We start from the raw sequence: 15624 nt of genomic DNA, 5'->3' as shown, positions 1-15624 counted from the left end.
CAAAGAGCTGCTATAAACTTTGTCTTCATGTGCCTGAAGGATACTCCTTCTGTATTATTTTCACTCATCCTTAGAAAGGCAGCTCACTGTTTAAGGGTGATAGCCTCTAGAATTTTGGCTGAACCAGGTGATTGAGCTTCTAATTTTTGCTGGTGGGATATGAATTTGGGGGAGATGGTCCATGAGCAAATTGAGAACTAGTGAGGTTTAACAGTGTTGTTATGAACTTTATGATGTGAGTTGATTGTTTCATGTAGCCTTATAAAACAAGTTGGAGATGGTGGAGGGTGATTGCATCATTCCCTCTGAGCTCTTGACAGAGATGAAGCCTTCTTTAGTGCTTGAGATATTTCCTGGTGCTCCATTCAGACAAGCTCAGTTTTCAGATTTTAATGTGTTCTTGTAATAGGTGTGGAGAGAAAAAGAGGAAGAAGGCGGGGAAACCTATCGCCCAACTAGTTGCACTGTCATTCCTGGTAATGATGAATGACTAATGTCAGAGCAGAGCACCAAAACTTACAGAAACAGGCCTGTTTGGCTTGGGCAGTAAACAAATAAGCCAGTTACACATTTCTTGGATGGCTGGCAAAGGTTTTGTCATCATAGTAACTCCCCCTTCGAGTTTGCTCTGCTTATACGAATTGTCAGCTTCTGTCCCAACCCTAAGCTACTTGAGGAGGAGGAGCTGGGCCTTGTCCATTTCTCATTTATAACTAGCTCCGAGTGAGGGGGAGGGACAGGCAGAGTTGCCTCCTGCACACACTGTTTGCTTGAATTATATCCACAAATGCCTCGGAAGCAGCAGGCTGACTGCATCCTTCTCATCCCATTCCTGGGTCTGTCCGTGCTGGTTGGTGCAGTTACCAGAACATACCACCTTGGGATTGTGGAAGAATACTGGGACTATGTACCTCAAGGGAAGAACATTATCACTGGGAAAAGTTTTGCAGAAGACAAGTGAGTGAACTTGGGGTCACCAAAGACTCCCATGCTTGGCTTCCTTTTGACTCGACATGGGGAAGGTTGTATTCCTTGGGTAGTTATTATGGGAGTGAGTTGATCTAACTAAGCAGGAGAGGTTTGGGGTTTGCTTGAAAAGCCCTAACCTGGGTGAATGTGTAATTTGGAAGAGATATTCTTAACTCTATTTGTTGAGCCTTCTAGCCTTGTCTGTGAAGAGCCATTACACAACAAGGGGTTTGAATAGTGGCTTATTCTACACATGGACAGTTGTCACTAGGCACCACTAAGTAACATCCAGGGGGTTCAAGAAGTTCGTTAAAAAAAATAATGGCAATCCTTGGGATGAAAATTTGAGGATTTTCAAGAATTCGTCACTGTTAAAACATACGGTGTTTTCTTAGTTTTTATTTTTAGAACAAAATATCATTGGAAGTAAGTATGCTATATGTGGTTATGTTTTGTTTTTCACTATTTAAAAGAAGGAGTAGTTACAATAGATTTGGCTGGTGTTTTAAGAGCTTCCTTGAGTCCACTTAGAAATGGCTTTTTCACTGGTGAGAGGCTTGTTTCAGCCCGACTCATTCAATCTGAGGGCGGTATCCTATCCCCAAAGCCAATGGTGTAGCTGGATGAGATGGTTCTAGAGTGTTCTGGGTTCCTGATTTTTTATTTTTGCAGGAAATAGCCCTTGCTTCCCCTCTCCCTTGCAAGGTCCTGTGTATTACATCTCTTTTTGGTTCCTTGGAGCTCCCTCTGAAGAGACCCCTTGGCTCCAGAAGTTGTTATGCATATTTTCAACTTTGTGCTTCTCAGAACATCTTTCAAGATGTTCTGGCAACCAATGTTGGATATTTGGATGCCTGCTTCTTTCTTGATAGGCAGAGCCATTGTACTCAACATCCAAGTTAGATTTTCTAAAAATGAGGTTAGTTGATAAGATTCAGGAACAGCACAGGGTCTGCCAATGAATCTTTAAGAGTCAGGTCCCCATGCCCTGTGGAAAGACCAAAGATCCACTTGGCTCGCATACACAACTTCCAGGTTATGCCACAAAGGTGATACGGTCATAGTTTGTTTGTTTGTTTGTTTTTAAGGAAGTGTGATGTCTGTGCCAGCCAGCCTGCCAAGAAAGACTTTTCTTTAAGCTTTGTACCAGGGAATTTAATGTCCAAGGGGCTATTTCCAAAAAAACTCTTGACTTCTTTGAATCGTGCATGTGCTGACCATTGGTGGCAGTAGCCTTCACCATAACAAATGGTTATGAGATTGAAAGGCTACCCTAACTGCTAGTACCCTTCTCTAAAAATAGAGCTCTGCTGTCCTCAAAAAAGGCTCAATAGAAAATTGTCATTGTGAGCAGCTGTTGGATACAAGACTATTCAAGATGTGTACTCTGAGTGTAGTGAGTATAGGCTTTAAGCTCAATAAGATATGGGACTTCCTTTCCACATGGTTGAGTAAAATAGACTCCTAAATATCCATGTAGGTAGTCTTTCCTTTTACCCAGGAATTCCACTAGAACCATTTAATTTATTGCTGCTTGTACATATTTTTATTCCCACTTCATAAACCAGGAACTGGGGTTCCATTAAGTACTTGCCAGGGTTTACAGAGTAAAGGCAGCACCGAACTCACATTTCCTGGCAACCTGTTTCTTGGCAAAGGAGATCCTTTTCCAACGAATTAAACTCAGCTTTGAGGAAGCCAGGGATTCCAGTAATAAGAAATTTCTAGAAAGACCCAATTCTTACTAAAGGCAGATTTAGTCTCACTTGTCACTCTTCCCAAAGAGACATTGAAGATGATCATTGCTATCAGTGACCAAGCCAGTTACTGTTCATTAAGAAACCCAAAGTACTTTAAATACTCAAATACTAGAAATCTAGTTCCATGAATTGGGTGCAGGAAGAAGTTAGGGGCTCTGTCTCCAGTCATATGATGGTGCTTTGAAGAAAGTACAGTAAAATGCATGAATATAGTTATGGTGAAAAAGAAAAGAGCCATGACTAAAACACAGTTTGGTATCAGATTAGAGTGAGGTGGTTTAACTAATGCTGTGGTTCCATATGTGAGGACTCCTGCTTTTTAGCAGCTGACATACTAGACATCATACTTGGGATTCCAATGTCCCCACGTGTTTCCTTCTGGTGTGTAAAGGGACAGCAGTCATATGGGGCTGATTCCAGAAGCTCGAAAGGGAAGCCTGGGTGAATGTGCAATGCATATTGCCTTTTAACAGCAGTCATGTCAGGAAGTGCTATTAGATGTCTTAAGACAAGTCCTGAAGAAAGTACAGTTGTGGTAGGCTCCTGACCCTTGTTTGAAGACCACAGAATACATGCCACAGGTGCCACAACTCACATGTATCACAGGTGCCACAGGTGTCACATGTAAAGATGCCACAATTGTGGGACATGCATGGAGTTCAGTATGTGTGCTCTGTGTGGCGCCATTTCCCCAGGAGCAAGGACTCATCTAGGATGATATGACCATGCCTCTTATTCAGCCTCTTGCAGCATAAGTAGATAGCATGTCTGAGGATATTCTGCTATTTAGAATATTCAGACATAGACAAATGCCTGGTATTTAGAAGTCCAGGAGAGCCAGGTACTCTGTTTTCCCCTATGAGTGGAAAGAGACTGAAATAGGAATCAGGAGATCTGGCATCTAGTCCTTGCTCTGGCCCCACTTGCTGTGTAACCTCGAGCATGTTGCATAACGTCTGAAAATCAATTTTCTTAATTTGTATAACAAGGGAGTTGAAATATAATCCTTAAAGACACTTGGCAAAAACTAGGGGACTAGAAAGATATCAGTTTCAGCGATGTTAAAAAGCTTGGAAACCAAAATTAGGCAGCACCAAGAGCCTCATCCTGAAAGGATGAGATAGAAATAAATCGAAATCATTTTACTGAGACACTGTAGCAGTCAGATGGTAAAATTTAATTTTACAACTTGGTACCTTTGCTTCATCATAGGGTTCAAAAATACAATTGAGATTATAGCACTAATATTTCCTAGGAAGTATAGGATATAGGAATTATATTCTATTTAGAAATATTTTTTTTCTAAATATATGATGAATATATTTCTCCTCTTCCCTACTGTGCTCAATGGGAACACAGGGCTCCTTTGATTTGCTTGGGGATGGTGTCAGCATTTGATCCATTCATGCCATTCCTGCCGGAGCTCATAAAGCACTTAATTAAGGTGTGACTGTGCTTCAGTGGTAAAGCCTGGTCTTTAATGGAATCAGAGTGGGGTCACCTTATTTGAAGCCACAATTCTCACCAAAGACCTAGTTAGGCAACCGGTACGCATGCAAGCTTTTTCTTCCCAGTGAAACACAGGTGTTTTTGTGGGCGGTAACTCACAGGTAGAACCCCACTTGGACATGAGTGAGGCTGACTGCTACTCGAACACCAAGTTTGTAGGGTTTGTTAAGAGACTTCACCTAAGCACATCACTATCATCCCAGTTGATGGCAAAGGGTTTTGAACACCCGGTAGGAACAAGCCCTAGGACAGATGTGGAGAGATCCATATGTCCATCTGAAAGAGCCAATTGAAGGAAAGCAGGTCTGGGAGAGAGAGAGATTTTTGTAAGCTTTGAAAATAAAGGAAAGGATATCGTCTCATTAGGGCTTCGTCTTCGCTTATAGTGACTCTCAAATCTCAACTTCTATCTTATCTGCAAAAAGAAAAAAAAAATCATGTGTTGGGGCTGATGCTATGTGAATCTCTTGGGGTCTCCATTATTCTTTGTATCAGATAGTGATTGCTTTTGGCTGCCAATAGAGACAATAGAGTGGCTTAAACAAATTAGAGTTTCGTATTCTCTTCTACAAGAAATCCAGAGGTGAGCAGTCCAAGGCTGGTGGGATAGTTCATTTGATACGATTTCAGGGGCCTATATTTTCGATCCACCATCCTTAGCATATAATTTCACTCCTCAAATATGTTCATGGTTACAAGATGGCTGCTGTAACTCCAGGTCTCATTGTCTATGTTCCAGGAAGGAAGAGAGGAAGGGAAATGGTAGAAGAGACACAATTCTTGTTGCATCAGCCCTTTAAAGGGCTCTCATGGAAACCCTGCTTTACTAATTCTACTAACATTTCACTGTATACTCAAAGCCACAAAGGCGGCTTGGAAATATAGTCTTTTAGTTATGTGCTTTTCAGCCCGAAGGAAAGCAGGATTTGATCCTGTTACTAAGAACAAAGGGGAGCAGGAATATTACAAGGCAGCTGGCAGTCCCTGTTTCCCATCCATTATGAACACCCTCTCAGGTTCCCCTCTTCCCTTTCCCACCTCTAGACAGTGGGGCCCCAAGGCTTGGTTAAGTGGGGTTTGAGAGAACTCATAGACAACATAATACCTGCCACTGAGTCCTTGCTATATTTCAGACATTGTCATAAAGGCTTTCCATGCCATGAAGAAGGGTGATGGATTTTCTGCCCTTGTCAAGGGGACCAGGAGGCCCAGGGTGGGTTTCCTCAACCAAGTGCAGCCCAGTAGTGATCTAACAGAGATGCCAAGGCAGCCTGGCTTGCTGGTGGATGTGGGACTGTGGTATCAACTGAGAAGCTTAGAATTCTTGCTCCACTTACTAGGCAAGTAATCGAATCTCTCTTTGCCTCAGTTTTCTCATCAGTAAAATAGGGCTAATGATAGTCCTTTCTTGGGGGGATGTATAAGTTTCCTGTGGTTGCTATAACAAATTACCACAAACTGGGGGGCTTAAAACGACAGAAATGTATTCTCTCCTAGTCTGGAGGCCAGAAGTCTAAAATGAGGGTGTTAGCAGCGCCACCGTGCCCCCGCCCCCGCCACCCCACCCCAAATGCTCTGAGGGAGGATCCATTCATTGCCTATTCCAGCTGTTGGTGGCTTCTGGCAGTCCTTGGCTTGAGGAGGGGGCCTCGCTCCAATCTCTGCCACCACTTTCATCACCTTCTCCTCTCTGTGTATCTAATCTTCCCCTTATAAGAACACTTTTAGTGGCATTTAGGATGCACCTGGATAGTCTAAGATCATCTTCTCATCTCAAAATCTTTAACAATCACATCTGCAAAGGCCCTTTCTCAGATAAGGGTATTAGGATATGGACTTATCTTTGGAAGCCATTATCAGCCCACAATGATAGGTATCATGAGATATGTAAATGCTGAGACCTGGTGCCTGGTACTAGGTTAAGACTCATGAAATGTTAGTCATCATGGTAGCTCTCTTATCTTGAGGGCTTCTCTGGAGAGCTAGAGCTCTGTGGGAAAGAGACCTCGAATAGTCACATTTTCCTCTTTTCTGATTAGAGCTTTGCCAGAAATAATCATAACTCCCATAACTACTGTTGATTGAGCCCTCACTCTCCCAGAGTGGGGCTGCACATCTCGTCTCATTTACTCTTCACTACGGATCTATCACGGTCACTGGTTTACAGTAGAGGAAACTGGCATTCAGAGAAGTTAAATCGCTTCCTCAAAATTTCACGAGATCAAGTTGGGGAGTTGGGATTCAAGCTTATTTTCTTTTCCCTTTACCACGTGGATTTGTTTTTAACACACCTTATGTGTGTTCTGAGGGGCTTTTGTGGAAACAAAGTGGGAGAAGGAAGATACTCAAGACATAGGTGCTGGAGAACCAGGACGAGAGGATGTGAAGAGGAGCACATCACTTGGATTGGGTGGCTTCGAAATTATTGATCTAATCGGGGAGGGTGCAGCGGTGGCACCTGAGTTGTAATGTGTAATCACAATCTCCACCCTCCTCTTTGCCAAGTGCCACTTGTCTCAGTGTAGTCCTGTTTTCTCTTTGGTGAACAATATCCCTTCTCAAGATGAGAAAAAAAAGTCACTTGTCCATATCGTGACTGTAATGATCTCACTTGTTTGTTCCAACCCTACCCTCTGCTGATATTACTTAGAAGATCATCTTTACCCTTTCTCTCTCTCTATCCTCCTGCCGCCCACCCCCCACCACACACACTCAGACATTGAGTAGACATTCTAGATGATCTACTTGCCACTTAATATAAAAAACGGGGTGTTTGCTACTTATTCTCCAATGCATATGATTTGTCTTCCCAACCGGATGATGTCTCTTGAGTGCAGGAACTGAGAGTCACACATCTTGGCTCCAGTTTAATGTCTCATAGACTGTAGAGGTTCATCAATTGCTCAAAAAGGTTAAATAGATGATGAAAATCCCACTAGAAGATTCAGGTTGTGGGGACAGTGGTGCTGGTCAGGTGCACACTTCCTGTAATTATGCACTCCTAACCCGGATTCCATCTCTGCACTTGTTAGATGATTCCCACGGGTAGGTTCATTCTGATGAAAATCTCGCCTGCTTTTGGAAGGTGTCTCCCTTCACGGTATTGCCGCTGGCCTTGGCAATGTGAATGTTTTACTCCCTTGTTTGTCTTTAAAGCAGTTGCCAATGTGAAACTTCCCAGCCCAACTATATTCTTTCACAGCCTGAAACAAACAGCTGCTCAGTGAAATGCTAGCATGCAGGTTGGGATGAACCTGAGAGGTAGTGATTGCTCAGTCCCTCACAGTGGGGCCATCCTGCAGCTACACTATAAACAATATACAGTCCACCAATACCGGCATTCTAATGCATGTACTCTAGCTAAACTTCAGGCTGCTTCCTGTGGATGGCGGCCTTCAAGTCACCCCCTTGCTTTGTTTTTTGGGCAAAATTTAAATCTAGGACTCATAGGAACTGTCCTGTTACAAATGCATTATGTGTTCTTAAGGGTAGTTTGCTGTATAGACACTAAAAATACTGCTTTCTCTTACTTCCACCCCTTCCCTACCTTTTCCATATTCAACAGGTGCTATAGTTTCAAATAACTTCTGTGGTTTTTGTGCTATGTACTACAGAAATGTGATTTCCAAACTTGCATGCACATCAGAATTGTATTAGTCAGAATAGATCAGGTTGTGCTGTAGTTACAAATAACCCTAAATCTCAGGGGCTTAACACCACAGAGGTGTGCTTCTCACCCACTGAGGTTCATGGAGGGCCATATGACTCCAGGACAACTGTTTTCCCAGGGCAAACTAGCAAGCTAGGCTGCTTGGATCTTGAGACCTCATTATCTTCACTCAAGCCTTTCCCTGTAGCAGAGGAAATGAGGGGTCTTGCAATGGCAATTAAATGCCTCGGCCCAGAAGAGACACATATCACTTCTACTTATTTGCCCAAATCCTACAGCTCCACCTAACCGCACAAGCTCTTTGCTCTCCCCTTCTGCTGGGAAGAAAGAAGAATCAGAATAGGCAAGCGCCGGAAAGCTCTGCCATAAGAATCATTTAGTGAGATTAGGAAAAATATAGATGCCACGGCCCGAACACCAGAAAGTCTGATTCAATTGTCCTGAAATGGGGCCTGAGGACTTAATTTTTTGGCAGATGTCCCAGATAATTCTGATACAATCAGTACATGGATGGACATTTGGGAACCAATGCTTTAGTAAATTTAATTCCCTCTTGGGGTGACTATTGACTGTTTAGGTGATAAGACTGATACACATCCAGGAACGTACAAAACAAGTTAGTATGTAACTCAGTGCTAAAATATGCAGGATATGCAATAAGTGTTGTAGGAAGTCAGCAAACAGTTCTCCTCCCTCTGATATGCTCACCTCTTGTTTGAGTGGCTCTGTCAGACAATTCATGATAAGGAGCTCTTGCTCAGCATACATTTGCATGTGTATATATGTGTGTTTGTGCGCACGCACTTGCTGGGAGCCCAGAGTAGAGAAGTTAAGAGAGACAGATGTCCAACAGTATTTGTGATTCGCAATTGGGAATTTGCAGTTGGGAATGCAAAAACAGTTCTCTCTCCATGGTGGTTGAATCTGCAAATGTGAAACCCAAGGACACAAAGGGCTGAATTTATTGAAAACAATCTGCGTGTAAGTGGACCCTCACAATTCAAACTTGTGTTGTTCAGCGGGGAGTTGTATATCCAACAGTCCCTGGGTCCAGGGTAGAGTTTGTGGCTACAAAAAAATATCCAGTGAACATCTTTCCAAAAATCCAACAAGTAAACTTATGAGCTTTGGTTTGCTGGGCCTGCCTTCCAAAGACTGTTTTCTTTCTCCCAGGGACCTGCTGATACATAGGGTTTACAGCCACCTTGCCTTTTTGTAATTTATAAACTGAAGCTTATAGCACAACAAAATTTAAAAAGCATTTAAACAGAACATAGCATGATTTAAAAGTCAAATTAAAAAGTGATTACTTTACAACCTTATTACTTCTATTCTCTAACCAGCTGAGGCATCCAGCCTGCCCTAGACCACTTAATATTGATCAAAGGCCATGGTCACACCTGGCAGCAATAAAGCCCCTTTTAATAAGAATGGCCTTGGACTTGGAGGGGTCCTCAGTTGAGCCAGATTAAGAGGTGGAGCAACTGGCCCTCAGCTCTAAAGGGCACTAGAACATCACTGGGGCACTGAGTATCACTGGGGGGATAAAATTCACTGGAAATGACATTGAAGGTGGAGAAATTACAACTTCCAGAACCTCTCTGAGGTGAGTATTGAATGTGGTTGAAAAGAATCAACTGCTTGAGAGGGAGTTTGAGAGGTGGAAGGAGGAGACCCCAGGGGATGTGCTCAAATAATAACAGGTGGTCATTGAAATCTTTTCTGAGGACTGGTCCAGTGAACTGTGGGGTGGGCTTCTTCTTGCCACCAAGGGGAAGGTGAGAACTGCCACTATCAGACCACCTTCTTCCCTCCTCAGCACCCAATCTTTCTTCTAAATAAGAACTGAATAAGTATTTTTGCAAGTATCAGTTGAAGGAGCCCCACATTAGTTACCTGCCCAAAGTACCAGGTTGCTAGCCTGCCCAGGCACCCACGTGTGTCAACACTGTCCTGCTCTTTTTGTAGAGTCAGTCAGGGGTAGTTTTCCTGGGACAAAGGGAGAAGCAATAGGTTCAAGTCCCCCATGGAGGAGCCAGGGATGGTCCTGCCAGAGAAAGGCCAGCTGCCCAGGAATCACAGGGCTAGTCATCCTAGAGGTAGCAAAGTTCTCTCTAGCTGCTGGGTTCAGCTTCCAATCCAGGAAAGAACTGGGAAAGAGAAAACAAAAGAAAACAAGACAAAACAAAGAAACAGAAAAGGTAAGGGGGAGGTATAAAAGAATAGAAAAGAGAAGGGCCAAATGACACCTGGTAGGTGCTTAATACTTTTTTTGAATGAAGGATTGAATTATTGGAAGTGAATAAAAGAGAATGAAAAGTACAATAATGAGAAAGGGAAAAACAAAAAGGAATATGATAATGGAAGCAAGTGGGAGTTGATTAGAGGAAAGAAGTAAATAGCTAAATTTAGGAGATGAGAGGAACATACAACAGTACCCAGGCAGACTCTCTCCTTGGGTTACCATATGATTGCCAGAAGCTTCAGACTCACAACCCTGGTTCCAAGAGCTCATGAAAGAGACCCTTCAAAAGTCTCTACAGTCCCTTGGATTAAAGCAAAGCCACTCTGTGGCTGTCCCTGAACTGATCACTGTGATCCAGAGTCACTTGATTGGGAGAGGAATTCCACCAATTGTCCAGACTTCCCTCCACCAATGTCTGAGGGAGCTCGGTGTCTGACAGGTTAGGCTGAGTCACTTGCTCCATCTCTGGAGCTGGGGGTGGAGCTCCCTCCACAGCACTTAGCATAAGAATGGGGAAAGTATGCTTTCAGATCAAAGAAGGGAGTGTGGGCGCTGAGTTGGCAAAACTCCAGAATGTCTGCTACATCAGCCCTTTGCATATTCTTTGCCAGGGTAATTCTTCTTTGATCTTCGAGACCATATTTAGACATCACTTCCTCTAGGAATTCTCCACTGATCTGTTTTCCACTCCAGATTAGATGCCCCAGAATAGAATCTGTGTTCTCGTGACTCTCTTTTCTAGAATGACAGCTCCTTCAAGGTTTTGCATCTTTTCTCTGTATCCCCAGAGCACAGGGCTTGACCTAATTAAATTTTGTTGAATGCCTGAGAGGGAATGCATGCATGTGCATGTGGAGGGAGGTATGTGTGTGAGAGTAGGACTTGCCTCTCACCTTCAGACAGGGCACAGCCACATTGTGATGGCTACACCCAGGAGTGGTGGAGATTTTTGCTCAAGCAGAAACCAGTACCTCTGGGGTTGGAGCCCCATTTTAAACACATAGACTGAGTGGGGAAAGGGGTTCCACTTCCCCAGGGGGGCGATAGTATGGCCACCTCCAAATTGGTGTCACCAGTGCTACTATTGTCTCAGGTTCCTAGACCCCAGGAAGTGTCCCCTTCGCACTGGGGGCACCAGGAGGGCATCCTGTCACATCAAGTCTTAGAATCCTGCTTCTTCATATCCACTTCTTTCTATTACACTATCCGCTGCTGATCTCCTGACAACCTCCCTGTCCCTCATCTTTACTCTCTTCTTTGCCTAACTCCTCTAAAACTTGTACACAACTGCCATAACAATGGTTCTTAAATACTGATTATCATGTCATCCAATTTATGAAAAACTTCTTTGAGTCCTCAACGCTTCCAAGAAAAATCCTAAATTCTTCAACCTGGAATTAAAGTTCATGGTCAGTCTTTTCCCAGATAGCACTTGCATCCATTCTCCTCACTCTTCCCCTTCCGGACCCAGGCCCCAGCCTATAACCTCCTCTCCCTCAATATTATGCTCACCACTTCTTTCTCATTGCTCATGTTCTGTCCCTGCTTTGTGTCCTCATTTTTCTATTTTGTTTTATAATCGGACTTCTTAATTCCTGTGTTTTTCACGAGGTGTTTTCTGACCCTTTTGACCCACAGAGATATTTTTCTTCTCTGAACTGATATATTTCTAGAAAAATTGAGCCTATATCCATTGTATCAAACATTCAATTGGCACTTAATCACATACTGCTCTACGCAGTTTTTTAATTTTTCCATTATTACATCAAGAATTCTTTTATATTCCTCCACAGCACCTAGCAAAGTGCTGGGAATGTAGTCAGCACATATTGTTTGTTAAATGAAAACGCAGAGGGGAACGTGTCGAATAAAAAGAGGCGATGGACAACGTGACTCTAGAGTATCTGGTTTTGTTTCAGTTTGGTTGTGAATATTATGTGTGCCTTTTGGCTTATCACTTAACTTTCTTAGCCTCAGTTTCCTTGTTAGAAAATTGAGGATAACCTTAACAGCTGTACAGAGGTTACAGGGTTATGGTGAACCCTAAATGAGAAATTACACTTTATGACTTGCTAAGGTAAGCTATTGAGATTGTTTAAATTTCAATTTAAAAATATTTTTCTTTTTACTTTTAGACTTGCCACCTTATTTCTCGAAAGAGGGCCCAACAGGATAGGCGGTCTTTACAAAAAGGCTGTTTACAGACACTACACAGATGATACCTATTCCACGGAGATCCCCAAACCTCCCTGGCTTGGATTCCTGGGCCCCATCTTGAGGGCTGAAGTAGGTGATGTGATTGTCATCCATTTAAAAAACTTTGCTTCTCGACCTTACTCTTTGCATCCACATGGCGTTTTCTACAACAAAGACTCAGAAGGTAAATATCAATCCTGTATTATTGGTGTCTTGTCTCTATTTCATAAGTTAGACAACTAATTGTCAGTTACGGTGAAAGAGCTTCTAAGAGCACAATAATTACACATGTTCATCTGTCTTTTCTTTGTCTCCTTCTCTCCCTATCCCATCTGTTCCCCCTTCTCTTCTTTCTCTTTCCTTTATTTCTTTCCCCCTTTCTTTCTTACTCTTGTTTATGTTGATACAAAACTGGGTGCTGGGCTTCCTTGGCACCTGCTATACCATGCCCCCCAGCAGCACACTAACTTTCTTCCTTGTCAATCACTCGTGACTGGGCAGCACACTAGAGCAGCATGCACTAGCAGGTTTCAAGGATGCTGTTGCCGATAATAGCCTTGGCTATGGGGAGGATGTCTCAGTGTAAGCTGATCTCAACTTCCCTGCGTAAGCCTACTATCTTTGGTGCTTCCTTTCTAAAATACCCTTGCAAGAGCTTCGATAGTGCAGTTTCTCAAGTCTTCCCTGTTTTCTTTTTTTTTTAACTTTTAAGTACTATCTTTAGACTTTTGAAATGGAAGTATTCCCCAGACATCAAAAGTTTTTTGCATCTCTCATAGCATTCTTCCTCACACCAAGGTGGAATGGGTCAAATGGTGCCATACCTGCTACACCCCTGGCTCTGGAGACTGTGTCAGGCACAGTACTCTGATGTAACTTGCTTTATCATTAAGGAGGGTATTAACAAATGTCCCACGACAGTCAAATAGGACAGACCACTGCCAGGTCTGTCTAAGAAGCAGGAGGAGAGAAGTCTGAAGATAAACATGAGACATTGAGATTGTCCTTTGTTCTCAGCCCTTTTCTTCCATCTGAAGTGCAGCAAAGTTCTCAGTCCCAGATTTGGTAGTTCTGAGTAGCTGAAGATGAGCACATAAAACTGTTCCCGGTAAACTTGGAGAGAGTTTTGTAAATGATAACTATTGATGCATTTTCTTTAATATAGTTTCGTAAAAGTATTATTTATGCTGCTGGTAAAGATGTGTCATAATAGCCGTGCCTGTCTTTTTAAATATGGAGAAAATAGGGGCCTTTATGAATCTTTAATTTTGTCCTTTCTCCTTCATATATTTCTGGAAAGCATACCTTAATATTGCTGATGGTGTCCTGAAAGATCATCTAGGCCAGTAATTCCAAAGCTTTATAAGATCACAGATGATTTTTAAAAAATTTGTGGTAAAATTTACCATTTTACTATTTTAAGAGTACAATTAGTGGCATTAAGTACATTTAGCGTTGTGCAACTATCACTACTATTCATTTCTAGAACCGTTTCATCATCCCAAACAGAAACTTTGCACTCATTAAATAATAATCCCCTATTCCCTTCTCCACCCAACTTGCTAGTAATTACTACTCTACTTTCTGTCTCTGTGAATTTGCCTACTCTAGGTACCTCATGAAAGTGGAATCATATCATATTTGTTCTTTGGTTTCTGGCTTATTTCATTTAGCATAGTATTTTCAAGGCCCATCTATGTTGTAGCATGTTTTAGAATTTCAACCCCTTTTAAGGCCTAATAGTATTCCATTGTATGTTCATACCCAGGAAGACTTCTCATAGCCTATAGTAAATAGGTCTCTTCCATCTCAGGAGTTTGTTGGTTCCCTTCATAGCACGTATAAAGCTTGTACAGTAGAAGGGAACTTTTCTGTGTGTATCCTCTTCCTCATTTGTGTGTGTTTCTACATTAGGCTGTAGACTTCTGGGAACAGAGACCATGCTGGGTTTTCCTGGGCAATGTTCTTCAGTGCTTGGCACAATTCTTGGCATGTGGCAAGTACTGTATAAATACTTTTTGAATAACTCTCAGATCTAGCCCCACATTATCATTTTATAAGAAATCAAGGCCTAGAAAGAAAAAATGCCTTTATCAAATTCTTATAGTTGGTTAGCAGCTGAGTTATAATAGACACAGACCTCCTCTCTCCCATGCTAAGGCTCTCTCCACTACTCTACTCTGCTCCTGTACTGATGCAATCAGTAAAGCAGCACCTCTCCTTCCTGTGTGCAAATCTCAGCAGGTCACCATGAGCTCTTGGTTCTTACCTTCCTGGTTCTTCCAGAGGGGCTCTTGGTAAAGGTTCTGAGCAAAGGCCAGGTCCTTACTTTCAGCCACTCAATTCATTTTTTCTTATCATATGTGTGTGTGTGTGTGTGTGTGTGTGTGTGTGTGTGTGTGTTGTATTTAAAAGGTTTACTTTCATTCATAAACCTTCCACTGAATACCCATTAGGTGCCAGAGACTGACTTTGGGTCCTAGGCATAAAAGATGAATGAATCACAGGCCGTAGCTGAAAATCAATGACTATAAATATAAGGATTTATTTTAGGGCTCTCAATTCTGTCCCACTTATCTATATGCTACCCTCATACAAATGCCATACTGTCTTGATCACTATGGATTTGTAGTAAGTTTTGAAACTGAGTACTATAAGTCCTCCAACTTTGTTCTTCTTCTCAAGCCTTTTTATTATTCTAAGATTCTAAGTCCTTGGCATTTCCATATAAATTTCAGATCAGCTTGTTAATAAAAAATGAAAAGCCGGGATTGTGATGAAGATTGCATTGAGTTTATGTATCGATTGGGGGAAAATTACAATCTGCATTTTAAAGATGAATTGCCATATGACAATATTAAGTCTTCCAATCTTATACACATGAGCAATTTAGATCTTTAATGTCTCTCAATGTTTTAGTTTGTAGTCTACAAGATTTACATTCCTTTTGTTAAATTTATTCCAAAGTATTTTATTCTTTCTTATGCTGTTATAAATGGACTATTTTCTTAATTTCATATTTTGATTGCTTGTTGCTAGTGTATAGAAAGATGACTGATTTTTGTATATTTATCATGGATCCTACTATCTTGTTAAGCTTGATTAGATGTTTAGAGGGTTCTTTAGAATTTTTTACATGTAGAATCACATCACTGTGAAAAAAGACAGTTTTATTTCTTTCTTACAAATTGATATACCTTTAATTTTTTTTCTTTTGCTTTACTGCACTGGCTTCAGGACGATATTTAATAACAGTGGTAAAAACAGACATTCGT

At 41.9% G+C, this 15624-nt stretch overlaps 1 protein-coding gene across 1 annotated transcript in view; it reads left to right on the top strand.

Moving 5' to 3' along the window:
- Positions 1-778: 778 nt before the first annotated feature.
- HEPHL1 (hephaestin like 1) overlaps positions 779-15624 on the top strand; it is a 64684-nt gene continuing 49838 nt past the window's right edge. The window contains exons 1-2 of the mRNA XM_039882031.1: positions 779-957; positions 12289-12533. Coding sequence (XP_039737965.1) covers positions 788-957; positions 12289-12533 — 415 coding nt within the window. The 5' untranslated portion in view covers positions 779-787. The remainder of the gene's footprint in view (positions 958-12288; positions 12534-15624) is intronic.

The sequence above is a fragment of the Pteropus medius genome, unplaced genomic scaffold (assembly GCF_902729225.1).
Source record: "Pteropus medius unplaced genomic scaffold, Ma_sr-lr_union100, whole genome shotgun sequence".
In the NCBI taxonomy this organism is placed as follows: domain Eukaryota; kingdom Metazoa; phylum Chordata; class Mammalia; order Chiroptera; family Pteropodidae; genus Pteropus; species Pteropus medius.
The sequence above is the reverse complement of the archived record's forward strand: the minus strand, read 5'-3'. Positions and strand labels throughout refer to the sequence as shown.